This window comes from Callorhinchus milii, unplaced genomic scaffold, assembly GCF_018977255.1.
Source record: "Callorhinchus milii isolate IMCB2004 unplaced genomic scaffold, IMCB_Cmil_1.0 Scaffold2, whole genome shotgun sequence".
Classification (NCBI taxonomy): Eukaryota; Metazoa; Chordata; class Chondrichthyes; order Chimaeriformes; family Callorhinchidae; genus Callorhinchus; species Callorhinchus milii.
Window position 1 is genome coordinate 116,297,543 of NW_024704743.1, and position 27,905 is coordinate 116,325,447.

Consider the following 27,905-nt stretch of genomic DNA (forward strand, 5'->3'; position numbering starts at 1 on the left):
AGGTCCAAAATGCCCGATTGTCCAGCTCCCTGAGAGATCTTTCCGATATGAAGGGTCCTATACAAGTGTAATTTGATGTTGTTGTCCTCTCCCGCACCAGGCTCCGTGACCCTGTCAACCCCATCATCGCCCGACTCCACTGGCTTCCCATCACACAGAGAATATAGTTCAAGATTCGGGTCTTCACCTTCAAAGCCCTCCATGGTCTTGTTCCCCCCTTACCTCTGTGACCCCCTAAGCCCCTACCATCCTGCCCGCTCCCTCTGCTCAGCGGGCTCCGGCCTGCTTCACGTCCCCCCCACCCTCACCCAACTTCCCTACCTCCACCCTCTGGAACTCCACCCCGCAGTCCCTCCGCCTCACCCCCTCCCTCGCCTCCTTCAAAACCCATCTCAAGACCTTCCTCCTCAACCGTGCTTTCAATCTCCCTGCTTCCCCTCCCCCCAACCCCCCCCCCCCACTCCCCTGCCCTCCACCCTCCCCGACGCCGACCCCCAGCTCGGGTCCCCAAGCTGTCGGTCCAGCGCCTCGGGATGTCCCCCCCCCCGACGTGAAAGGCGATAACACAGCGGTAATTTTGTCGTCGCTGCCGCTGTCGTGGGCACTTGGAACTGAATCCGATTGCGAGCGCTTCTCAATGGCACTGTCGGCGCTCCTTCCACCTGTCCGAAACACAATAATTTGGTGACTTCCGCCCGCGGCCGTTGGTTTGTGGGGCCGTCGCTGTGCGCCATCGGCTGCCGCGGTCCTCCCCACGGAAACACAGTCACTGCGCCTCGCGGCGTATCCCGTGAAGCGCTCCGAGGCGTCTCCGAAGACGTGATACGGCGCTGCATCGAACGCAAGGATTATTATTACGATTATTACTCTCGTTATGTTTCTGTTTGTGGGTCAGTGCACTGCGGGTGGAGGCGGGAAACGCACACGTGGGGGGAGTAACAGGACTTTGTGGACACCCTTCACAAAGTGGGTGGGGGAGGGGAGGGAGGGAGGGAGGGTACGCTGGGGCCGCGGTGCAGTGTGGGCTGCTGGAGGACTAGCTGGGAGGACTGGCTGCCCAGTGCTGCCCAGTGGCGGAGCTGAGATTGCGGACAGTGCGATCAGATTCCCACCGATGGATCCCGCGGCCATGTCGAGGGGCAGAAGCGGCGGCGGCCTGAGGGCCCCGAGCGGCGGCTCCAGGGCCTCCCAGACCCCGAGTCCCGCCAACTCCCGGCGCCGGAGGCAACCGCCGCGACCGGCCGACTACAAGCTGCAGGTCATCATCATCGGCAGCCGCGGCGTCGGCAAGACCAGCCTCATGGAGCGCTTCACGGACGACACGTTCAGCGAGGCCTGCAAGTCCACGGTCGGTAAGTCAGGGGGAGCCCCGGGATGGGTGGGTGGGTGTGTGTGTGGGGGGAGGGGGCTGGAGGGTGGGGGGGGGAATGGAGGTTCGGGCCCCTCCCTGTCAGGGTCGGGTGGGTTGTACAACAACCACAACAACAACAACAACCTGCATTTAAATAGTGCCTCTCACGCGGGGGAGGGGGGAGGGGGGGGGTGGGCGACCCGGAGCGCTTGACGGTGGCGGAGTCTGACCCCCGGGCCGGAGGGCGGGGGAGAGGGAGGTGACCGTACGCGCGATCGGAAGGGGGGAGGTCCTCAGGCGGGATTTGAAAGTGGGGAGGGGGGGGGCAAGGCAGAGGGATCGAGGGGGAGGGGTCCCAGAGCTTCAGGGCGTAGTGACTGAAGGTGCGGTCGCTGTCGTGGGCGGGGTTGCCGATGATGTCGCGCTTCTCGCCTTTTACGTCAGAGGGTTGTGGGTACGAGCACCCGCCCCCCCCCCCCCCACACACACTTCGGACCCGAGACCCTCGTCCACTCCTTCGTCACCTCCCACCTCGAACTACTCCAGCGCAATCCTCGCCGGTCTCCCCAGCTCCACAATCCACAAAATCCAGTTAATCGAGAACTCAGCGGCTCGTATCCCCCCCCCCCCCCCCCCCCTCTAAACCCCATCACACCAGTCCTCATGGACTCCACTGACTCCCTATCGCAGAACGGACCAACTTCAAGATCTTCACACTCGTCTACAAATCACTTTATGCCCTGGCACCTCGCTACCACTCTGACCTGCTTACCTCTCCACCACCTGCCCACGGCCTCTGCTCGACTGGCTTGTCCCCCGGCCCCTCCGCTCCACTACCGGCGGCCGTGCTTTCAGCGGTTACGCCCTGAATCTTTGGACCTCTTTCCCTCAATCCCTCCTCCTTGCCCCTTTTTCAAATCGCGCCTTCCTCTTCGACAGTGGTTACGGTCACCTCCTCCCTCCCCTCGGCTCGGCGGCAGACTCCGCCACTGTTAAGTGCTCCAAGACACTATGTAAATTGAAGATGTTGTTGTGCAATTCACAGTTTAGGCTGATACTGCAATGCTGCATTGTCAGAGGTGCCGTCCTTTACATTAGATCATTAGATGTTAAACCGAGGTCCCGTCTGTCTGTTCAGGTGGACATTAAAGATCGCATGGCACTATTTGAAAAGAGAAGGGAGTTTCTCATGGGGCCCAACCCAACAATCCATCAAATAAAAAAATTGGCCATTCACTTTATGACTAATTATAGAGCATTGCTATTTGCAAATTGGCTGCTGCGTATGCCTACAAAATACAGTCACTTGACAGCAACTTTTATAAAATGCTTTCCAATGTTCTTGATGTAGATGCTATATCAGTTGATCTATAATTGACTGTTCTATTTGAGGGGTGGGGCTGTGGAAGGTACCTTGGAGTTGAGCCTGGAATCGAGTCAACCCTCTATGGCGGTCATCATAATCCGAAGTTTGTTCCTGAGACGGGCAGATCTACAGCGCTCCAAGGCTGATAACAAACCAGTCAGCCTGGCTCATTGGTAGAACTTGGAGGTGCAGACCAGTCGTGGGAGTAGGAATTCTTCCCACTGGGAGGACAGGAAAGTCACAAAGTTTGAGAGGTCAGAACTAGTTTGAGTGTAACGTCAGAGATTTTATTATTATTTTAGCAATTAATGATGGGGGTGGGGGTGTAATGTTTTTACTGTGACCTGTAGGTGAAAGTTTGTTTATCTGCAGATGTAAATAAAATAAGACTGATGATTGACAGGACAGCTGACTGTTCGGGAGTTGACCCTCTTCATAATAACGAACAGAAGGAGGAGTGAGTTGCAATGAGTTGGCACGTAAGCTGATAGAGACAGCCGGGTGTTTGAAACAGCTGGGAGAGTTACTGCGCTGTACACTGGGTACCGGAAGCTACGGTGCAGCAACTGTTTATTCCACACAAGTGCTTGTGCATTCATAAGCTAAATGCAGGATAGAAGATTGCTGTGGGATACCACAGCACTAGATTTGTGGGAATCGTTCTTGGCAATGTCAGTTTGAGAATAACACTTTTTTAATATACTTTTTATGTAAATACATCTTAAAACAATACCTTTCTCTCATTGGGTCCTTTTTAAAAAGGGACATTCTGCATGTAGTTTGTGTGTTTTCTTAATTCAAAAAATAAAAACACTTTTTCGTAGAATTGTAGAGCCCATCGTGCCCATGCCGGCTCTTTGACAGAGCTACCCAAATTAATCCCACTCCCCCGCTCGCTCCCCATAGCATTGCAAATTTGTGCTCCCTAAATATTTATCCAATATCTTTGTGGAGTATATTTTCTTAAATTTGGAAGCCACGTACAGTCCTATACATAATAAACAATTTCTGTATTTTATTGTAGATAATAACAACAACAAAATTACACATATATAGCACCTTTCACGTCTGGAGGATGTTCCAAGGCACTGGACAATCCGTATTTCGGACCCGAGCTGGGGGTCGGGATCAGGGAGGGTGGAGGGCAGGGGGAAAGAAGGGTGACCAAAGGCACAGTAGAAGAGGAGCGTCTTGAGATGGGTCTTGAAGGAGCAAGGGAGGCGGCAAAGCAGAAGGACTGCAGGATGGAGTTTCAGAGGGTGGAGGCAGCGTGGCTGAAGGCCCGCCCGCCAATGGTGGGGCGGGCGAGGCCGGGGACGTTAAGCAGGCTGGAGCCCAATGAGCGGAGGGAGCGGGCAGGTTGGTAAGGAGTTAGGAGGTCTCAAAAGTGGGGGGGTGGGAGCAAGTCCATGGAGGACTTTGAAAGTGAGGACCAGTATCTTGAACACTGTGTAATGGGAAGCCAGTGGAGTGGGCCAAGGATGGGGGTGATGGGTTACGGAGCCTGGTGCGGGAGAGGACACAGGCTGCAGAGGGTTGAAATAAAAATAATTCAGATGATCCTCAGAGTTGTACAGAGGAAAGTTGAGGTTGATATCAGCCTGTACATAGCTTCCAAAGTAGAGATAACTGCTGATATCTCCACCCTTGTCATGTTTGGAATTGTGTTTTAAGTGGGTGGTACAGTTGAGTGACACATGGGAGCGAGAAATTTATAACCTTGGTCTGTCTGAGTGAGGGATTTTCTAACCTTGGGTCTGCCTCGCTTGTGGAGATATTATCGCTCGTGGTTGTTGACGGTGTCACTGATATTTGCCAGTGTTTTGGACTGAGTGTCTGGGTTTGGGGCAGCCGTGGGCTGGAGAGGATCAAGTCAAACAAGAAAGCAGAAACCATTGGAGGTGGCTGCAGCTGCAAAGCCGTGACGTTTAAGGGATGTGCCTGGAAAATGAATAGTTGTGTTCTGGGTGTTAACGTTTCTTCAGAGGGATGCAGGAATGTTGGACATAATGTGCACCATTTTGTACTCGGAAATGAATGCTTGACCAGGGTTACAAAAGAGTGGTGCAATAATCAATCATTTGTAGTGACCTGGTGTTGACTGTATTTTCACAAATCGCTCACCTGTCTGGTCCGGTTGTACTCATTTGTCCTGTTGGTATAGTTTCAAATGCTCCGTGGTTTTAGCTGGTTAAACTCTAGCAGTACCCTAGTGCACACTCTGGGGTCCCCCAAGCTTTGACTCTATCCAACCTACGCTTAATAGTTTTTGGAATTGGATAAACAGGATACAACCTCTGAGAAGAGACTGCACATTCTATTTCCATGCTTACACGGCGTGTGTACGTGGAACTCTTGTCTAGTTCAGATACCCTTAACCTTGGTCATGGGTTTCCGCTTGTGTCAAAAAACCTGGCTAACCAAAAAAAAAAGACCTCGTAGTTTCAAACCAATCACCGCGGGGCAGAAAGGTCAAGAGGCTTGAAGGAGACACTGGTGCTGATGGCAGAAGTGCAGTGAAGATGGTCAGTTCAGTACTGAGCTTCACACGCCACTGATGTGCAGTTTTGCTTGTTCCAAAGCTGATCCTGTCTGGGTGAGCTGCCAGCATGACTTGTCTGTACTTTACTGTGTTGGCATTTTCACTAATTGTAATATAATTGTAACGTTTCCAAGGTTAGGGTTAGGTTTTGGGCAAAGCACCCTCCCTGTGAGGGACTTTGTTCTGTTTGCCTTGTACTTTTCCTTTTCGCAGTTTAATTTCCTGCCCGCTTTGTTTTTTTTTGGTTCATTTCTTCTCAGCATTTTTCTTGATTTTTTTTTGTAAATTAGCAAATAAAATCCATTACTTCCATTACCTCTGCAGATTGATGCAAAAAAACAATCCATTCCCAACCAATAAACAGAGAGTGCTTCCCAGAGAGATACTGCTCTCTAAGCTGCAGAGTGATTTGAACTCTTGTTGAAAATAACACAGATGATCTTTGCCAACATTCACATGAAACTGAATCTCAATCAGTGGTGATTCCTGGAGTTATGTGTGGTTGCTCATAACATATCCGGCTCAGTCTGTATAATGGTTCTAATGAGAGCTGTGCTGATTATAATAACCGCTGAGGGAACATGCAGTCGTACATGAAAAATGTTACAAAGAGATGTTAAACCAAGGTCCCGGACATTAATGTTCAACATTCCTCCAGATCACTTGCTCATTCACCTCGTGACTGTGATATTGAGCTGCCATTTTTGCATCTAGAATTGGCTGCCACAATGGACTGTAATTAACAGAGAGCTCTCTGAGATGTTTTATCATGATGAGGCATTATTAAACATAACGCAACTTCTTCATTCTTGCAATATTGTATTGCAACAGCTTAAAATACATAAGTCAGATTTATCAGTGCTTTGTTCACAAAAACAGAGAGTACTACAGGCAAGCAAGCACACAGTATACATGGAAATGATGATACATTTTTCTTAAACTGTTGGGTGGCCAGTCTGTTTTCTCCCTTCCGCTCTGCTGAGCAAGCACCCAGAGATGGGTGTGGTCCCTTTTAAATGGTATGTTTCCCTTTTTTGTTGCTTCTTGTTTTTATTCCACCTTGGTTTTGCTTTTGCTTCTTATTCCTCCTTTTTCTTTTACTGTATTTTGTTTATAGGTGTTGATTTTAAAATCAAAACAGTAGAGCTAAGAGGAAAGAAAATTAGATTACAAATCTGGTAAGTAATGTACACGTTTTCGGCTCTCAGCTTCCACTTAACACTCGCCTGTGTCGTTCGTCACTTCTGACTGATGAAAAGCTCCCTTTGCAATCTAACTCTTGGCACGGACTGATTTTACTCTGCACCTGTGCTACTGTACTGTGTGATAGTATATATTCAGCAGAAAACTAAAGCAGTTTGCAAATAAGTTGAGGTATTGAGCTGCCCAAATCCTGAACTAAGTGGGTTCAGTTTGGAAATCGTTCCACTGATCATTTCTTACCAATTGTGCTCACCATCTCTCCTAAAGGAGTTTGCTTCTACTGGAGTGCAGTTCAGCAGTTTAGTTCTCAAAGATGGTAATTTACTGGGTGTCATTGCAAAATCCAATCCTGGCCTAGCAGGACCTCATATGGATAATATTTAGGGGTCGAAACACTTTCCCCCCAACCTTTCCGCTCCACCTCAAGCACTGGGCTATTGCAGCACCCCAGTTGAGATCAGCCAGCTCAGTGTAGACTGGATACTCAATACACTGGACGCTCAGTATGGCTGGTCTATTCATTGCATAAACTTACAGAGTGATGGATCTCATTTTAATGCATTAGTTTGTATGGACTTTACACTAATTTTAGACATGGTGCAATTTTTTTCAAAATTTGTATGCATTTTTTATGGTGTTCCCTCCCACCCCCCACCAGATTGAGAGTGCATTTTAATCACAAATTAAAAGGAAGAAGAAAATGTAGGGTATGTTTTCTTGATTACACATCTGTTAGGAGAGATTCCATACATGTACATATATGCATTTGAATGCCACTTGTACCCAAATATGGTATGTGTTCATTCTGTGATCCTGATATGTAATTTCCTAACTTCCACTTGATGTATTTAAAAGGAAGAATTTTCATACCAATTGACCCCCAAAAATTGGTTACTCAATCCACAACTGTTTGATGGACACTGCTGTGCACAATTGCTGCCACATTTTGCCCACAACATACAAAGTCAGTCCACTTTACAGTAAGTTAAGTGCTTTGAGACGTCTCAACGACGTGATAAGGTGCTATGTCAACTGCAAAGATTATTATCATTATACCACAGGAGAGGGGGTATGTACATTGTTCAACTCAGCAGAGCATAAACCACCAGTGCCAATGCTTATTGCATCCGTGAGCTTTTCTGGGCCTTATTTTAAAACGATTTACTTTTAACAGCCTGTATGTAGTGCTGCTGCTGTGTATACTAATATATGTGGCACATAGGATTCTAGTATTTCTTGCTATTAGCTGTCTGTACTTGGTGTGATAGAGTTGTGAAACACATGGTCTTGTTTTCATACACCAGAGTGTATACAGTTATAAGAACCTGACTAACAATTTCCTCCCCTCCTTTCCTCCACACTTCCCAGCAGGGATATTGGCTTCAGTTTGCTGCACCAAATTAGGATTCCTTACTCATCCATAGTCTCCAGTTAACGATAGTCTAATCTCTAACTGTCTTGTGTATTCTCATCCCTCATCTGTGTGACTCTTAAGATATGGCTGCAAGAGGCTGGCAAATAATAGCACTGTACCTGCAGGAGCTGATTAAGGTAACAATGTACTTCTGCATTCCAGCTGTGTTGCATGTTAAGTGATCACTAATGTTAACCCTTTCCTCCCGCAGAGGACCAAATAAAGTTACTCGACACGGCAGATGGTGGTGTTTTTACCTGCCTGATTCAAGCTGATAATTGCAGATATGTTAGTCCTTTCTGTTGTTGCTGGGTGTTGTGTTGTCCAAAGGAAGTTTCTAATATTCTCCGGCAACATTTAGCCAAGATTATTTTACTATCAAACGTGGGGTGGGGTGGGGAAGGGAGGGTTTTTCTGCAGCGATATCTGGGCTGGTATTGGATTGATGACAGGGCCACCGAATCCCACTTGAGGGAGGGAAGGTGGAGAATAAACCTGGATAAGAAGGGTTGAACTTTGCGGGCGTAGTTCAGACAGTAGTCTTGTAGTCCCAGCTCAGTGTGTCACTGGTGAAGTGAGCTTTTGTACCTAATTGTTCCTCAGGGATACTGCAGGGCAGGAGAGATTCAACAGCATTACTTCAGCTTACTACAGGAGTGCCAAGGGAATCGTCCTGGTCTACGATATCACCAAACAAGAAACATTTGAAGATGTCCCCAAGTGGATGAAAATGATCGACAAGGCAAGTTTCCATTTAAGTCCCCTAGTGGAGTCCTGTAGCATAGTAGATTGCACCCTCGCCTTGCAAGCGAGACGACCGGGTTCGATTCCCTGGCAGGGCAAAACCTTAGGCAAATTTCCTTACTCCACACGTCTGTTTACCTAGCAGTCAGTAGGAGCCCGTTTGATAGTTGATTGGCGGGGGTAATAATCCCTTCAAAAAAAATAATTTGGTGACTCAATCCGCGATTGTTTGTGGGACACAGTTGTGCACAATTGGCTGCCAAATTTCGCCCACAAAAATAGTCAATCCACTTTATAATATATTCTGTGAAGCACTTTGAGATGTGTCAACAATGCGATAAGGCGCTCTATCAAATGCAAGGATTATTATTATTAGGTCAACACTGTTGATTCCTCTTTGAAAATATTGAGGACAATTTTGGGGTATTGCTTAACAGATTTCTTATTTAAGCCTGAGTGGTGTGTGACTTCAGATTCCCACTCAGATGTTTTAATTTAATTCACTTCTTTATTACTACCATAAATTGATCCTGTAATTTTTTCAAGGTGCCTGATTAAAAAGCCTTTCGACATTGTAAAAAAGATTTATAGGGCCGATGTGTTTTATTGTGTGAATAGAGTAAAAAAAAAACTAGGTCACGGATTTATCGCCAGTCAAAATAGCACTGACCCAAGACAGAAAATGTTCCTTGTGTCTGGGGGCTTAACACTGTAGAATCCAGCGCTTAGGATACGCCATCAAGCAGTTCTGTCTGACCTACAGAGGTCACTTCTACACTGCTTTATAAATGCAGGTTGCTGTTGTAAATAACCTTGCCTTTGTCCCCTATTAAATGTCTTCCTTTGGGTTGTTTTCTGATGTGCAGTATGCGTCAGAAGATGCAGAGCTTCTGTTAGTGGGAAATAAACTGGACTGTGAAACCGACCGAGCTGTCTCTCGTCAGAAAGGGGAAAAGGTGAGAGCTGGCCCTATAGTACATTTCACACCTTAGCCTCATGGCGGTCCAGGGTCAGTCAGTGCAGGAATTCTTCTGGGATTGTTAGCAGGAATTTTAAGGGAATGTTTAGAAGGAATGTCTTCACACTTGGCCTCCGCCTGCGACTGTAGTCCCATACTTGATCACACAATGAAGTCTTGCAGGTGCAGGATCTCGTAGAGCAAAGTCACACGTAACTTGTCAAACTCCTTAGAACTCCTTCAATGAAACAGTTACATTCTGATTCCCACAACAAGCATTCTTGATTTTGACCTCCACCTCGAAATTTGGATTTATCTTTGTAAAATACATTAGAATACATTAGCATATACAGCACAGAAACAGGCCATTCTGCCCAACTGGTCAGTGTTTATACTCCACATGAGCCTTCTGCCCTTCCTCAACTAAGCCTTCAAGCATAACCTTCTATTTCTTTCTCCCTCATGTACTTATCCCTAGCTTCCCCTTAATTACATCTATGCTACTTGCCTCAACAACGCCTTGTGGTAGCATGTTCCACATTCCCACTACTCTCTGTATGAAGAAATTTCTTCTAACTCCCCTATTTGATTCATTTGTGACTATTTTATATTGATGGCCCCTGGTTTTGGTCTCCCTCACAAGTGGAAACACCCCTCAGTATGTCTACCCTATCAAATCATTTCATAATTTTAAAGACCTCTATCAGGTCACCCCTTACCCTCTTTTCAAGAGAAAAAGAGTCCAAGCATGTTCAGCCTGTTCATACAATTAAAACTATCAAACATTTTGCTCCCTCCCTTGATGGTTGAATTGGTAAAGCTAGTAAAAATTCTGCTATTTAGGTGTCAGCCTGGCGCAGTTGGTAGTACTCTCACCTCTGGCTCAGAAGATTGTGGGTTCAGGCATCACATTCGGTTTTTGAGCTCACAGCCTAGGCTGACACTCAGTGCAGTGCTGGGGAGTGCTGCAGTGTCAGAGGTGCCATCTTTCGAATGAAATGTTAAGCTAAGGTCCCTTCTGCCTGTTCAAGTGGATGTTAAAGATCCCATGGCATTATTAAAAAGAGAAAGGAGTTTCTCCCAGTGTCCTGGCCAATAATCCTCAGATAAAATTGATCATTTTGTCTTCAAATTGGCATAGGAATTTACAGAAACTTTTAAGTTCTCTCAATCTTATAGGTTATTGCAATATTTATTTTATAAGTTGAGTGTAGATAAGTTCATTCTGCCTCTTCTGTTTTCTCTTCCTCTTTGTTGTATTTTGTTCTTTTTTAAAAAAAAGCAAACTGCTGCAGGTACAGTATTCTGTTTTCACTAAACAATATATTTTAATCTTTTATTCAGTTTGCTATGCAGATAGCTGGCATGCGTTTCTGTGAAGCCAGTGCGAAGGACAACTATAACGTGAATGAGATATTTTTGAAGCTTGTGGATGACATCTTAAATAAGGTGTGGTCTTGTATATCATCAATACTGTTATTCAAACGCCATCACGCATGATATTTTGCAGCACACCATGATATAGATTTGCTCCATCTGCCGATAGGTTCAAGATATTGTCATTGCACTTTGGCAGTAGTCTGTATACGCGAGTATCTTCAAACTATTTCTCTTCCCTATGTGAGGAAATCAGAAATTCTTCGAGATCCAGTGTCGAGGGTCTCCTGTTTACTTAAAGGATAAGTTATTAGTTTAGAAGTAGATGTTTTTGAGATTTATGTGTTTGTGAGTTGAATGTCATGTGATATTTGGAGAGATGTCAATTAAGTATCAGTTATGACCATGGTCACTGTCTTGCAGTACAATGGTCTGATAAGATTCAAGGTTAGAACTTGCTCCACTGAGAGTTTGGATTTATTGGTTTGATGATGAATCAGGTGACCTGGTCAACTATTAAAACATTTGTTGCCTGGCTTCATTAGGTACCTCTCAGAGCCAGGTCAACTGCAGGGAGACGCTGTTTATCTCAAAAGGATGAAAGACTAATGAACCATGCAAGTGTATAGGACATGGCAATTTAGCGATAATGGCATTGGACCAGCAAACCTGGGTTTGAACTTGATATGAAAGCGGTATAATTTACATTCACTAGAGGGCTCACATTTCGTACAAGAGAGCAGTCTATGATATCAGCTCCACCCAAAGTGGAAAAATCAGAACTTTGAAATCTGAGCTTGGTTGCCCTCAAGACTAACTTGGATCTTCTCGTTCATTGATTATTATTGCCTAGTTATGCAAATGCTTCAATGGGATTCATGGCCAATGTTACTTAGTTTTTTTGAGAAAGACCTGCTCAAGCCTGGTCGCTCTCCCTGTTGGGATATTCCACTTGTATCGCTGCCTGGTTTGAACCACGGGATTCCAGGCAACTCAGCTCCCTGCTGGGAGTGGCTATCTTATAGGATCTCAATCGACCTTCCAGCAATTCATTGATACCACAGCAACGGTCAAGCATTGAGGAAGATACGATTCTAGGGTCTATGCTGGTTTTTACAAAGGCCTCCAGCATAATTCTGCTCAGACTAATATTTTTGTTACAAATTTGTCAGCAGGAGTACTTTGAGCAATTCAAACCATTACGAGTCCAGGGGACCGGGTTTGACCCACTGAGCTAGTTGGCACTGCAGTTTTGTGTTTGAATTGTGCTTTGAGTCTTTGGAATGTAGAGTCCTATAGCATATCGGTTGGAGCACTCACCTCTCAAGCTGGAGGACCTGGTTTTGATTCCCGGGCAGGATGAAGCGTTAGGCAAGTTTTCTTTGGTCAGTCAATCCACAACTGTTTGTGGGGCTGCCGTGTTTCGCCCACAAAATATACGGTCAATTCACTTTACAGTACATTCTGCGAAGCGCTTTAAAACGTTTATATATATACATGTACATATATTATATATATACATGTATATATATTAGTTATATATTTGATATAAGCTGCTATATCAAATGCAAGGATTATTATTATTGGAACAGATATAGTTGCAATCAAAGTTGTGTTTGATTTTGAAACTGCGCTAAAGAATTTCTTGTTTCTTTCCCCTTGTGTGTGTGTGTGTGTGTGTGTGTGTGTGTGCGTCCTTTCTTCCCCCACATGTTTCACAGATGCCGGATATCCACAGACACGAACTATCAAACAGTATCCTGTCCTTGCAGCCGGAGCCTGAGATCCCACCAGAGCTCCCGCCTCCTCGACCCAACCTGCGCTGTTGCTGACCAGCCAGCGTGCTGCGCTGGCCTGTGTGGGGGTTTGTACACTGCTGCACTACAATCAGCCGACCGTCGGCGTTGCACTTTGTAGAAACGATCAAACAAAGGAGTTCAGACCAGCTTTGTATACGTGTGAGATTTTAAAATGGTTTCCGACCGAATCACCAACCGTTGCTCGGGAATAACTGCACACGTTTTATTTTTAAATATCCTTTTCTGATCTCCATCTCTGAACTCTCTCTTTGGTAGCAAAGTGGTATTTTCTACTCCAGTACTGTATTTATTGTTAACTCGCAGTACCGTTTGGTGGTGTGGATCTCATAACTTTTTAAAGGGAAAAGAATCGAACAAGAAATCTCAGTGCTCACTGGCAGGTAAATAGGCCAACTGGGGTTTGGGAGGGAGGGAGAGGGGTGCGGGGACGTGGGGCGTCTGAAAATTAGTGCAGCAATGCGATTGTCAGGAATGTCATCGAGCAGATATCTTGGGCATTGTTTTCCACAAATGGGTAAATATGGGTTTGTACGATTTTATTTTCCCCCTTCCCCTCACCCCCAGTATAATGGTGCATTATTTTGAAGTCCCAGTGATTATCTCAACCTTGTTACTCAGCCTAAATTGTGCGAGTATAGGATTAGCTACAAACTGAGGGGAAAACTGAGACGTCTGAAAAGTCCAACTAGTGTAAGAATACACTCTCGATGTTTTTGTTTTATTCCTCCGAAGGATTTGGCCGTGAGGGTTAGAAACTTTGAGTAATGGGGCATTGTTGCGGCTAATGTAACGGGACTGGGCTCTTTCTTCCTCGCTTGTTTTTGAATGCTAGCTTGTTCGTGAAGCTCTTCGGTGATAATTCCGCACACCTTGGAAAGCTCCCGGGAAAATGAGGGCAGTCTCAAAACGTCCATCAGCTGGGTTTAGTCCCAAGCCCTCGCACGTATGTTGCTGTGGCTGCTGAAGTTGCTCATCCTTTGCATTTTGGTCAGGAGGGAGCAGGAGGAATATAACCATGGAATTTTGAGAACTGAAAGACAACACTGAATGTCCAGCATCAGTTGGGAATATGTATGGGTCAGAGCTGTCAGAGGAGCCCTAATACGCAGGATTCAGAGCACACAAACTTAAGCTGCATTAATTGTCCATACATCGTGCTGGTAAGCATCTTTATCAGCCACCCAGTATAGAAAGGGTAAATTTCAATGCAACTTTTTTTTTAACGACAGTACTTTAAAATGATAACGCTGTTAGAGGAAAAAACAAATCCCATTTCTGCTTCAGTAATTTTTGAAAATGGAATGCATTTTTTTTGGAGGTGCGGAGAAGGAAATGGATTAAGATGCATTTCAAGTGGTATTTTATCAATGGTGCCTTGTAAGATAGATAAAACAGTTGTTACGATGGGGCTACAGCCGTTACAGATCACGTTGTGATGGGAACGTGCGGTGGGCATTTGGACAGTGAGCTGCTCTCACTTGGAGCACTGGGTTGAGTTTCAGATGCGGGTTGATTTACAGCAATGATGACTCCACCACAACCCTGTCAGCCTTGTCCCAGAACCTGAGCAGAGAGGAATATACGGATACTGTAGAAATCTATGAAATAAGAGTATCTGATCACGTGTTTATATTAATGATAAAGGAAGTAATTTTGATAAGTTAAAAGAACATTGTGTGTTCGGAAACCCTCACGATGGGCCATACATTCAGTGTGTCTCTGGACAACTTTTTTTATTTCAGACAGTGAGGGAAGGCATTGTGTGTATAGAGTGAAGAGCTTTAGATCGCAAAACCCATTAATGCATGTGACGTTATTTAAAACGTGGGGTGGGTCACTGCCAGTGTAACTGAATTTTTTTGGGGTAGTTTTAAATGTTAAGCATATTATGTAAAGAGAAGTGTATTAAAAGTATACATAAACTATATATCCATAATCACTGGGCTGTGCTTTTTGATCGAAAGTTTTAAAATGTAATGTTATAAATGATTCAATACAGATAAATATTTACTCCTGACCAGGTGGAAAGCTCCCTGACTGACGAGAGTATTTTTTGACATAGTAATTTTTCAAAAAAATAAATAAATAAATGTCAGTATCTGTCAAAACTGACAACCGAATGGATGGAGAAATGAGATTCAAAGATATGCCAGAGTGTAATAAAATAGCATCTTCCTGTTCCCATGTTACAAAATATACACAAGAGTCAAGAATTTCATTACCATTCGACGGTATTTATTGATTCAATCATTGCATTGTAAGAGGAATGACTTGTTCTGTGCAGGGGGTGGGGGGGGCGGTGTGCAAAATGAAGAGGAATCACCCACACAAACTGATGGGGAGAGTTCGCTAACAAAGGGAGAGTGTAGTTCACATGGGGTCTGCACGTACATGGTCAGAGGCCGGAGGAAAGTTTTGAAGGAATTGAGGCTCGGAACAAGACACCAATGTTCCGTATAAGGCTCTGATTTAAAAGGAAAACCCAAGAGGGCAAAACAATCAGGAAGCCCTCCCTTGTGGGAGCTGAAAGGATAGCTCAGTTCCATCGGCATTGAGCAATATATGGCTCGTCGAGGACTTGATGTCTGTCAGAAGAGCATTTGTCTTGGAGTGGAGTGCAAAGGCAGAAAGGTAGGTTAAATGTAACCTTGGGGAAGTGGACCCTATGCCTCAGCAATGATATAATAATAATAATCCTTGCATTTGATATAACGCCTTATCACGTCTTTGAGACGTCTCAAAGTGCTTCACAGAATATACTGTAAAGTAAATTGCCTGTATATTTTGTGGGAGATAATAATAATAATAATAATCCTTGCATTTGATATAGCGCTTTTCACGTTGGGAGGACGTCCCAAAGCGCTTCACAGAATAGACTGTAAAGTGAATTGACTGTATATTTGTGGGCGAACGCGGCAGCCAATTGCGCACAGCAATGTCCCACAAACAGTCGTAGATTGAAAATGACCAATTTTTATTATTGTTTTTGTTTTTTTGGAGGGATTATTATTAGGCGTGTGGAGTAAGGAAACTTGCCCAAGGTTTCGCCCTGCCTGGAATTGAACTCAGGTCTCTCACTTGCAAAGCGAGTGCTCTAACCACTGAGCTACAGGACTCCACACCAAAGAGATGTCACCAAAGCAGAACATGTGGATAATGAAAAGGAGAGGGCTGAGGGTAGAGCCCTGCGGAATTTAGTACGTGAGCACGTGCCGATAAGAAACAAGTGGAAAATGTGGCTTGTGATGAGTTACAAACTAGGAACTCATGATGAAATGCCCCAAACTTTACCGCTAGGATTCCTTGGGACGTTCTCCCAACGTGAAAGGCGCTACACAAATGTAATCTCGTGGTGGTTGTAGGATTCAAACCAAAATATGAATTGCTTGCACAGACAAGGAAATGTTACCATTGAGCTGGAAAGACAGCATGGCCTCAGGGTGGCACTATGGGACCTATAACACATCTCTGCTGATTGACTGACGGGCAGCAGAAACCGTTTGGAAAATGTGACTTGCGATCATCACACAAGACACAAAAAAATACAGAGGGAATCCATAGTTATCTCTGGCTGTGGGGTTAACAGCCCCAATCCACACGCGCACACAACTTCGGGACAATGATTGGGTCCTTTGCTGACTCCCTGGAACATCTCCGATCTCCCCAGTCCACCACCCAACGCCTTCACTCGACTGACACTGGCCTGCTATCCCCTCACGCCCTCCACTCCACCAATAGAGGTTACACATTCAGCCACCACGCCCCAAAACTCCGGAACACTCCCTCAATCCCTCCACCTTGTCTCCTCGCCCCTTTTTCAAGTCCCGCCTGAAAACCTTTCAACCATGCTCACGGTCACCTGAGCAACCACTCCCCACGCCCCAGGAGTCAGGCTCCATCACTGTTGATGCTACCCTGCATGGATGGCGTTATATGAGTGCAAGTTGTTGTTGATGTGTTCTAACAAGGGCAACTCTGTGCACACTGTATATCTGGCTCAGTTGGAAATGCCCAACTCTTGAGTCGGAAGGTTGTGGGTTCAAGTTCCACACAGTTTAGGCTGACGCCAAACCTACAAAAAATGCTGAAGGGAAACTACAATTGCCAAAGAAACCCAGAAGAGGGCAATGTCATTCACATTGGAATCAGAGCTGCAGGGTTTCAGCTGAGGGAGGGAGCAGCAGGTGAGATATTTGGAAGTGATTTTTAATCTAGTCGATATTGTATTTATGGTTGGTGGAGCAATAATTAATTTTATAATGTGATCCTCAAGATATGCAGTGAAATTGAACATGTTTCCAAAAAGCACCTTAAGTGTCATTCGATTCTGGGTATGCTTCCACCACAACCGCACTCGAAAGGCAAATTACAAACCAATTATCCCCATTAGGTTTTGTTTCATCATTAATTTTGTTTCTTCCTCCTCTGCCCAAACCCACAACGAGGAGATTACATTGCTGTGCGCAATTGGCTGCCGCGTTCACCCACAAATATACAGTCAATTCACTTTACAGTGTGTTCTGTGAAGCGCTTTGGGATGTCCTCCCGACGTGAAAAGCACTATATCAAATGCAAGGGTTATTATTATTATTGTTCTTGCATTTGATCGAGCGCCTTATAATATCAGAAAGTGCTTTACAGGGAATTTCTGGCAAATGTAGTGACTGCATATTTGTTAACAGCAAACAACAAATTTACAGTATATCTTGTGAAGTGGTGACATCCTCTTGATGTGAAAGGTGCTATACCAAATCCATTATTATAATAATATTGTAACTGCTGGTCAGTACTGGATTATCTAATTTCAGCCAGTGACAAAAGTCCTTGATCACCATTCAGTACCGTGCATAGATGTCAGAGTCCTGTTATCTCCTGGTTTTAGCCTCAAGACCCTTTGTATTAAAGCTTAAAGTTATGCTGAAATTTAGAAATCCTTAAATTTGGTCTTTATTTGGGAGGTGTATTTTTACACAAAGAAAATAAACACTGAATTCCAGAATTTTACAAAAATTCTGCATGATCTACCCACAGTCGATCCACTTTACAATATATTCTGTAAAGCACTTTGAGACGTCTCAACAGAATGATAAGGTGCTACATCCAATGTAAGGATCATTATACACTATATCGTTAATATTATTAATTGATGGAATTTCTAAATGCAAGTTGTTGTATTATATCTGCAAAATTATCGCTAACTGCAAAAGCAAATAAATATCAGGAGTGCAGGATCAGGCTCCCATTCAACTAACCTCAAGCAATCTGATTCTACATTATGTGAAGGGCACTATATAAATGCAAATTGTTATTGTTTCACGCAGTGACAAATAGCCACTGGTGCAAGGTGCCAGATGCGAGTAAACACCAACTTTACTCCAACATCATCTTGGAAGCTAAACACAACCCTAAAATCCTTTTTTCCACCACCCACTACCTCCTCCATGCCCCCCTTCAGGCCTCCTCAATCTTCATATCAAATGCCAATTGCGAGGAGGTCATGGACTTCTTTTGATCTGAAATACATAACATCCGCCAGGCAGCCTCATCCATCAGCTTCTTGTCACCCAACACCATGCTCTCTCTGTCCCCCTCACCCTCCCCATCACCTGCTCCTACCACCACCGCCATCCTACATTCCTTCCTCCCCATCTCTCCCTCTCACCTACCATCACCTCCATGAAAGCCACCACCTGCTGCCTCGACCCACTCCCACCAACTTACTGTCACCCAGCTCCCCCTCCTCTGCCCACTACTGGCTGACGTCATCAACCAGTCTCACTCCTCTGGATCAGTCCCTGCCTCCCTCAAAACTGCTGCCATCACCCCCCTCCTGAAAAAACCCTCCCTAGATCCCTCAAACCCCAGCCACTATCATCCTATATCTAACCTACCCTTCCTCGCAAAAGTCCTAGAACGCGTTGTTGTCAATCAACTTCCCCACACCTCTCCTCCCACTCCCTCTTCGAACCCCTCCAGTCCGGTACAGAGACTGCGGTTGTGAAAGTCACAAACGACATCCTCTCTATCTGTGACCAGGGCTCCCTCTGCCTCCTTGTCCTCCTGGACTCTCCGCGGTGTTCGACACAGTCGATCAGGCCAATCTCCTCCACCGCCTTTCCTCCGTCATCCACCTCAGTGGGTCCGCACTCGCCTGGTTCGAGTCCTACCTCACAAACTGCCAGCAGTACATCTGCACAAACGGCTTCTCCTCCCGCTCTCACCCGGTCACCTGCGGGTACCCCAAGGATCCATCCTTGGCCCCCTCCTCTTTCTGATCTACATGCTCCCTCTTGGGGATGTCATCCGCAAACATGAGGTACATTTCCACACGTACGCGGATGACACCCAACTCTATTTTCCCACCTCTCTTTGCGACCCCCAGTCCCCTGATGTTCTGTCAACCTGCCTGTCAGACCTCAGGGGCTGGATGAGCGCAAATTTCCTTCAGCTGAACGTTGACAAAACGGACGCCATACTCTTTGGCTCTCATCAACGTCTAATTTCTCTCAGCTCTCACCTCCTCCACCTACCCGACCTCCCCTTAAAACTCTCCGAATCCGTACGCATCCTAGGCATCAAGTTCCTCCCCCACATCTGGTCTCTCACCAGCACTGCTTTCTTCCACCTCCAACGCATCGCCCCTCACTGCCAATACCTCTCTCTGAAAGCCACTGATACCCTGGTCCATGCGTTTGTCACCTCTCGGCTGGAGAACTTTAACGCCCTCCTCGCCGGTCTCCTCTCCACTACCATCCATAAAATCCAGATTATGCAAAACTCTGCCGCCCACATTCTCACCCACACCAAACTCCGCTCTCCGATTACCCCAGTCCTTGCCAGACTGCACTGGCTGCCTGTCCCAGAGAGGATCGACTTCAAGATCCTCAACCTTGTCTTCAAATCCCTCCACTCCTCTGCACCCCCCTACCTCTCTGACCTCTCTCCTCCAAACAATGCCTGTTGCCTTCATTCCTCCGGGTCTGGCCTCCTCCTTGTCCCCCGAGTCCTCTGCTCCACCCTCGGCGGTCGTGCCTTCAGCTACTACACCCCGAGGCTCTTGAACTCCCTTCCTCACTCCCTTCGCCTCGCTCCCTCCTTTCCCATTTTCAGGTCTCTGCTTTCTTTTCGACCGCATCTTTGGTCACCTTCCTCCCCCTCCCCCTGGCTCGGCCCCAGGATCCGTTACTGTAAAGCGCTCTGAGACACCATCCGGTGCGGAGGGCGCTATATAAATCCGAGTTGAGAGGAGGGAAGAAAACTGGAGAGAGGGCACTAATCGTAATAATAATTTCATTTGATATAGTGCCTTGTTGAGATATCTCAAAAAGCTTCACAGGGTTTTACTGTAAACGCAAACCTGGCAGCTGATTTTGCACAGCTTTTTACGTGCACAATGGCACATCCGCACATAATATAGCAGGGTCACTAATAACACCGATCAGATTGATCTTTCAATGCATCCTAGCAATCAGATCAGCTCCTGCATGTAAGTAATGGAGCCATAATATATTGTAAGTATCGATGAAAAGTCAACAACTAACCAGCCTGCATCTGGAAACATTACCACCATGAGAATGTGAGAATGGACTGCAGATGTGTCGGTCATTATCAGCCCATCAAATTCTGCATCTGGAATTTGCAGATCTATTTTAGTAAATTGGAGATTTGCAGCACAGTACAGCAATGCTACTGGAAACAAAAGGCCACCAAACTGAAGGGCTGACATCACTGTACCTTCATCCCGCACTCCACTGTGTAGATTACAAACTGGACTCTCCAATGGGGGGTAGGCTTTCAGGGAACATTGTATTCTCCGCTGCTTTGGATGCAGGCCGCACAACCTTTCCTGCTACATCTTTAATCCATCGAGGGTTGTAAATTCACTGGCTTAAGAGTATCCAAACCAAAGTGAGAGTTCAACAAAGGTGTGCAAATTCCCCTAATGTCTAGAATGGAATGCGCTGTCTCTACCCGGATGGACGCACCCTACACATATAATCCTGGAAAGTGTTAGGTTCAGGTTAGGCAAGAGCCAAGGTTTGGAGTTACGAAGGGGTGCAATATTGAACAGGAAGCCATGGGATTGTCAATTGCAGTCTCTCTGACCGAGACAGCCTCCCTGTTGCTGACTGTTCCTCTGTACTGTTGTAAAGAACGGCTCCAGTTGACAGCACATATACCCACAAGGACAACTGTTTTATTTTCAATTATTAGGCAAACACTTTATCCTGAAGGAATGGTGAAAACGATTAAGCCATTTTTATTGAGTCAATGTTTCGGGTCCACGACCTTTCAGTAGAACTGGGGCATATTGGGAGGGGGCCGAAAGGTCATGGACCCGAAACTTTTCCTTTCTCCATAGATGCTGCCTGACCTGCTGAGTGTTTCCAGTGACTTCTGTTTGTGTTTCAGATTTCCAGCATCTACTGCATTTTGTGTTTTTAAGCCATTTTTATTGTTGGTTCCGACTGAAAAAAAGCTCTGCTGTGAATTGGACTCCATCAATTTATTAATGACTTCCACAGAATCCTTTATTCTTCAATCTCTCACTTTATCACTTCCAATCAATAGGGCTTTGTATGGACCATGGAGAGAGATGTAGAGCTATGAGGAAATCGATGGCTTGCATTCCACAGTAGATCATCTAGACGGCTGCAAGAAAGCACCATTTATTCTTTCAACCTTCATGTTCTCAACTGGGATAAAGTCAACCCCTTTCTTTTCCAGTGAGTGTGAGTGAAGAATCGGTTTATTGTAGCCTATTGTCAATGGCGTCTATGGATACTATGACAATATGCAAAAGATTATTAACAACAACAACTTGGACTTATATAGCGTCCTCCATGCCTGACGGCATCTCAGGTTATAGACTTAGTTTATAGATTAGTTTATAGCCTATTTGAAAAGAGAGGGGAGCAACAACTACTGTTGTGTTTGTCGCGTTCCTCATGGCTCTGTCCTTAGCCCCCTCCTCTTCAATATCTATATGCTTCCTCTTGGTGATATCATCCGCAGGCATGGGGTCAATTTCCACATGTATGCGGATGACACTCAACTCTACCTCGATTCCCCACCACTGTCCTGGATGAAAGCTAACTTTCCACAGTTGAATATCAGCAAGACTGAGGCCCTCCTGATTGGCTCCCATCAGCTCTTCCACACCTCAGGCACTGGCAGCATCAGGATCCACGGATGCACACTCTACCTTGTTAAGTAAGTCCGGAATCTTGGCATCTTGTTTGACCCTCAACTATCCTTTCTACCCCACATCTGCGCCTTGACCGCTCTGCCTTCCCCCACCTCCACAACATCACCCAACTCCGCCACTGCCTCACTCCTCAGGCTGCCGAATCCTTAATATATACCTTCATTACATCCAGGCTTGACTATGCAAACTCTCTGCTTGTCGACCTCCCCAGCTCCTCCCTCCACAGGCTGCAGATCATCCAGAACTCTGCAGCCCGTGCCCTCTCCCACTCCAGGCTCCATGACCCTATCAGCCCCATCCTTGCTTGACTCCGTTGGCTTCCCATCACACAGAGGATACAGTTCAAGATCCTGGTCCTCACTTTCAAAGCCCTCTATGGCCTTGCTCCCCTCTACCTCTGGAACCTCCCAACCCACTACCAACCTGCCCGCTCGCTCCGCTCAGCGGGATCTGGCCTGCTCCATGTCCCCCGCCTCACCCGCCCCACCATTGGTGGGCGAGCCTTCAGCCACTCTGCCCTAACCCTCTGGAACTCAATCCCACAGTCCCTCTGCCTCGCTCCTCCCTTGCCTCCTTTAAGACCCGTCTCAAGACCCTCTTCTTCAGCCATGCCTTCGACCGCCCTCCTTCCCCCGCTGCCCTCTACACTCCACTATCACGACCCCCAACTCAGGTCCGAAATATTGATTGTCCAGCGCCTTGGGATGTCCTCCAGATGTGAAAGGGACTATACAAATATTGTTTTGTTGTTGCCTTCATTATACTTTATAATAAATCCTACAAAGTGCTGTCAAATTATATTTGTTGACTGCATTGCGCTGCTTTGGGACAAATAAATTGACAACAGGGTCCAGTTTATTTCTCCTGGAATAACTCCTATAAAGGAAGGCAACTACTGTTGTGTTTGTCATCTAATTTCCATCTGCTGTCTGAAAATCATAGCACTTGCTGGGAATATAAAAGAGAAATTGGTAAGTGTGTCGGGAAGAATAAAATGATCAGGCACAGTGAATGCAAGATTCATAAAGGACAATTTGTGTTTGCCTAATTTAATTTAATATTTTTTAGCGCATAGATGCATTATATGCTTCACTTTGAGATTAACATTAAACCTTTTTAAAAGCAGATTCAAAACTCTGTTTTGTCCACCAATTTACAAATACTTTTGCAAATAAATGTTGCAAGTTAGAGCCAAAGGTACAGATGAGTGAGGTATGTATGATAGAAAACAGGTTCATCAGCTTTCCATCACATGTTGTGCAATTGAATCAGGAAACTGGGTGGGACGTCCTCCCGACGTGAAAGGCGCTCTATAAATGCAATCTTGTTGTTGTTGTTGTTGAAAAGAGAGTGGCTGCATTGCTGCCTTGGGTGGTTCCAAGATCCAAAACAAGAGGTAGTGTTCTCAGTATCTCCAGAGACAGCAACATACTGTGGTAATAATAATCCTTAATAATCCTTGCATTTGATGCAGTATGCTTTTTTGCTCAAAGGAAATCTCAAAGTGCTTTGCAGGATATACTGCACAGTGTTGTGAGCGCGTATTTTGGATGTGAACGCTCCTTCCAATCTGCTCCCAGCAATAACCTACAAACAACAAGATTACATTTGTATAGCGCCTTTCACGTCGGGAGGACATCCCAAGGGGGTGGTCGATGGCATAGTCGAAGAGGAGGGTCTTGAGTCTTGAAGGAGGCTAAGGAGTAGGCGAGGCAGAATAATTTGGGGATGGAATTCCAGAGGTTGGGGGTAGAGTGGCTGAAGGCTCTCCCGCCAATGGTGGGGTGGGTGGGTCGAGGGATGTGGAACAGGCCGGAGCCGGCTGAGCGGAGGGAGCGGGTGGGTTGGTAGGGGGTTAGGAGGTCGCAGAAATAGGGTGCAGCGAGGCCATGGAGGGCTTTGTAGGTGAGGACCAGGATCTTGAACTGGATCCTCTGAAGGATAATGGAGTCGGGCGAGAGTGGGGGAGATGGGGTCACAGAGTTTGGTGCGGGAGAGGACACGGGCTGCAGAGTTCTGGATTATCTGCAGCCTGTGGAGGGAGGAGTTGAGAAGGTCGACAAGCAGGGCGTTTGCATAGTCGAGCCTGGAGGTGATGAAGGCATGAACAAGAGTTTCAGCGGCCTGAGGAGTGAGGTAGTGGCGGAGTCAGGCGATATTACGGAGGTGAGGGAAGACAGAGCGGGTCACGGCTTGGATGTGGGGAAGAAAATACAGTTGAGGGTCGAACAAGACACCTAGGTTCCTGACTGGCTGGTGAGTTGTAGTGAGCAACCATGGAGGTTGATGCTGCCAGAGCCTGAGGTGCTGAGGCGATGGCGTGAGCCAATCAGGAGGGCCTCAGTCTTGTTCACATTCAACTTTAGGAAATTTGCCCTCATCCAGGACTTGATGTCCGACAGGCAGTCTGTCAGGACAGCAGTTTGGAGTTGTCCTGGAGTTGAGGGTGGAGGCAGAAAGATAGAGTTGGGTGTCATCCGCATACATATGGAAGTTGACCCCATGTCTGCGGATGATGTCACCAAGGGGGAGCGTGTAGATATTAAAGAGGAGAGGGCCAAGGACAGAGCCCTGGGTACCACCAGATGTGACAGTGCGGGGGCTGGAGGAGAAAGCATTAGAGGCAACGAAGTGGAGACGGTGAGAGAGATAAGAATCAAACCGGGCAAGGGCAGATCCATGAAGATTGAGTAAAGCAGAGAGGCGGTGTATGAGGATGGAGTGGTCGACAGGGTCGAAGGCAGCAGAGAGGTCGAGGAGGACAAGGAGGCAGAGGGAGCCCTGATCACAGATGTTCAGAATGTCATTAGTGACTTTGACCAGGGCTGTTTCCGTGATGTGGGCAGCGCAGAAGCCAGATTGGTGGGGTTCAAAGAGGGAATGGCGAGAAAGAAAGGAGCGGAGCTGGGACACGATGACTCGTTCCAGGACCTTGGAGAGGAATGGGAGGTTAGAGATGGGGCGGTAGCTGGAGAGGAGGGATGGGTCCAGGGAAGGTTTTTTTTTCAAGATGTGGGTGATGACGGCTGTTTTTAGGGGGTTTGGAACTGAACCGGTGGACAAGGAGAGGTTGATGACGTCGGACAGGAATGGGCCAAAAGGTAGAGCTGGGAGATGAGGAGAAAGGTGGGGATGGGATCGAGGGAGCAGGTGGTGGGTTTGGGTTTGTGGCTGTGAAGTGAATGGTCAGGAGGTGCTGGATGTTGACACAAGGTGACAGAGATGCAAACAGTCTCAGGACTGCCTATCACCCACTAGAAAGTGCAAAATCTACTAAAAAAAATTGTTTCGAATAAAACTCACAGAGCAATGGCAAAGAACAGCCGAGTGTCATTATGAATCATACGATTTCTGTCACCTGGCTTTCCTGGAATTCAACCACAAACTACATAGTGCCTCAGTGTTAAAAGATAGCCAACACTACTGCTTTTTCAGCCAAAGATGGGCAATACACACTGGCCTTGCCAGCCTCGCCCACAACCTGAAACAGAGTGGGAAAAAAATACACAATGTACATTGTACTGTACACTTAAAGCATGTGTACGTACAAAAGAGTTTCTGGACACACTTAGCATTGCTGCTTCCAATATTGTCACCTACCATCCTTTAAGGGACAACCAGCATCCAATGATAATGATCCTGCCATTTGATATTTGTGTATGTAATAATATAATTTGTCCACAAATCAACCAGTCACTCCATTTTACAGTAAATCCTGTCAAGCGCTTTGCGATGTCCTCTTCCTGAGACCAAGACGCAGGTACGAGCGTTCCTTGGAACGACTGACTATTACAGGAATTATATTCTCAATTATAGCCAGATAGCCACTCTATTGACCGACCGATCACACCAGCCTCAAGCTTTCGGACCGGGGTTAAATGGACTGACGCATGCAAGGAGGCCTTCAGGCGCTTGAAGCAGGCGCTGCAGAACTAGTGTTGGCCAATCCTGATTATATGCGGGAATTTATAGTTCAGACCGACGTGTCTGACGGAGGATTTGGTACAGTGCTGAGTCAGGTGAATGATGCAGGGGTGGAGCAACCTGTCCTTTACCTCAACACACAAGCTATTACCCCAAGAAATGCTCCTATTCTGTAACAGAAATAATGTGTGGCTGTCATATTGCCCTTACATTGTTTGTAAGTACAGTATACTTGTTTGGAGCTAAATTGACAGCAATGACAAGCCACAATCCCTCGTAATGGTTGGATCAAATGCATGAGAAAGATCCAAGTTTACTGAGATTATCAACAACAACAATTTATTTAGCGCCCTTCACACGGGATAGTGTCCCCGAGCGCTTCACAGTGACGGAGTCTGACAACGAGCCAAGGGGAGAGGGAGTTGGGAGGTGACCCTAAACATGATCAAAAAGGAAGTTCTTTAGGCAGGATATGAAGGTGGAGAGGGATGGGGCAACTCAGAGGGATTGAGGGAGAGAGTTCCAGAGATTCGGAGCACAGTGGCTGAAGGCACGGCCACCGATGGACACGAGGAGGACAAGGAGGACACGAGGAGGACAAGGAGGGCACGAGAGATAATTAGGAGGCCGGAGCCAACCGAACGGAAGCAGCGAGTGGTGGGTACGCAGGTCGGCTAAGTAGGGAGGTGTGAGGGAATTAAGTGATTTGAAAACGAGTGAGAGAATCTTGAAGTCAATCCGTTCGGTGATTGAGAGCCAGTGGAGCCTGGCAAGGATTGGTGTGATGAAAATCACAGTATTAGTTTCAGTGGCAAAACAGCCCCCAATTAATAGCTCTAACTGAGCTTCCTCACAGACCAGACGCCTCTCTGCCTAACAAAGAGGAAAGCAGCAGAAACCACCTTTGTTATCTCTGACCCAAAGTCCTAGTCCCAGGTGCTGCTCTCCAGTAATCAACATTAAATCCTTATCAATGTCCTGTCTTTATTGTGTTATTCACACTCCTGGTTAGTGTCAGTGGGGGGTAGTGTCTGATAGGGGAGAGTTCTCAAAATAAAGGAGTATGCGGACTGGAACTGCTTAGTGAGTCTGCTCTGGGAACTAAGAGAGGCTCCAAACCTTTCAAAGTGTAACAGTGAACAAAGAACTAAAGTAATAATGATAATAATAATCCTTGCATTTGATATAGCGCCCTATGATGCTGTTGAGATGTCTCAAAGTGCTTCACAGGATATATTGTACTCGATTGACTGTGTTTTTGTGGGCAAAATAACACCTCTGCCTGTAACAGTTATTCTTTTTCATTCAAGCAGTTATATCAAGACGCTCTGAAATCTATCATCTTTGTGGGCTCTGTTAATTCAAATTCAGTGGAAAACCACTGACCGATTCAGTCTACATAATTACAACAGCCTCAGAATTAAACTGGAACTGAGACCTCTGTGTGAGATGGTACTCAATCCTGTTGCGTTGATATCATCCACACAGGGGCCCGAACTGAGCAAGACAATCGGGTAGAGCTCGTCCACACTCAGGGGTCTGAGTTTGAACATATTTGTGATAAACCTTTTAAGGTTGTGATATTTCGACAGTGATAATACATTTGGTACATTTGGTACAGCACCTTTCCATCAGGAGGATGTCTCGAAGCGCTTCACAGGGTTTGCTGTAAAGGACAGTGGCTATATTTTGTAGAAGAACACGACAGAACAAGAAAAACTATTTTAGGGGGGCGCGGCAGCAATGAAACAGGAATCTGACACACCAAGGGAGAGACCCATCACCATACTTAAAGCCTTCAAACCAAACTAATAATATTAGCCCCCGGAAAGCAATCCACTAATCGACTAGCAGTCGGGGTTCCTACTTATTAATGGGCAAACAGAGGCGTGCGGAGTGAAGAAATTTGCCCAAGATTTCGCCCCGTAAGCTACTGAGAACTCTGCACAACAGTGTGGAGGGGAAAGTTAAGCTCGTCCGACAAGAAGCAAAGGCAGG

General features: G+C 46.2%; 1 protein-coding gene across 1 annotated transcript; it reads left to right on the top strand.

The window, feature by feature from the left end:
* The first annotated feature begins 1,029 nt into the window (after window positions 1-1,029).
* rab12 (RAB12, member RAS oncogene family) lies at window positions 1,030-14,993 on the top strand. Its single transcript, XM_007897256.2, has 6 exons — window positions 1,030-1,352; window positions 6,377-6,437; window positions 8,480-8,618; window positions 9,487-9,576; window positions 10,923-11,027; window positions 12,677-14,993. Exons 1-6 carry the CDS (start codon window positions 1,115-1,117, stop codon window positions 12,785-12,787), a joined length of 744 nt encoding a protein of 247 aa, XP_007895447.1. The 5' UTR covers window positions 1,030-1,114; the 3' UTR covers window positions 12,788-14,993.
* Window positions 14,994-27,905: the final 12,912 nt, after the last annotated feature.

Excerpts from the sequence above, each read along its gene's own strand:
- rab12 (XM_007897256.2), top strand. The coding sequence starts at position 1,115 with ATGGATCCCGCGGCCATGTCGAGGGGCAGAAGCGGCGGCGGCCTGAGG. Across the intron at positions 8,619-9,486 it reads GGATGAAAATGATCGACAAG|TATGCGTCAGAAGATGCAGA; the intron begins GCAAGTTTCCAT and ends TCTGATGTGCAG. Across the intron at positions 11,028-12,676 it reads TGGATGACATCTTAAATAAG|ATGCCGGATATCCACAGACA; the intron begins GTGTGGTCTTGT and ends CATGTTTCACAG.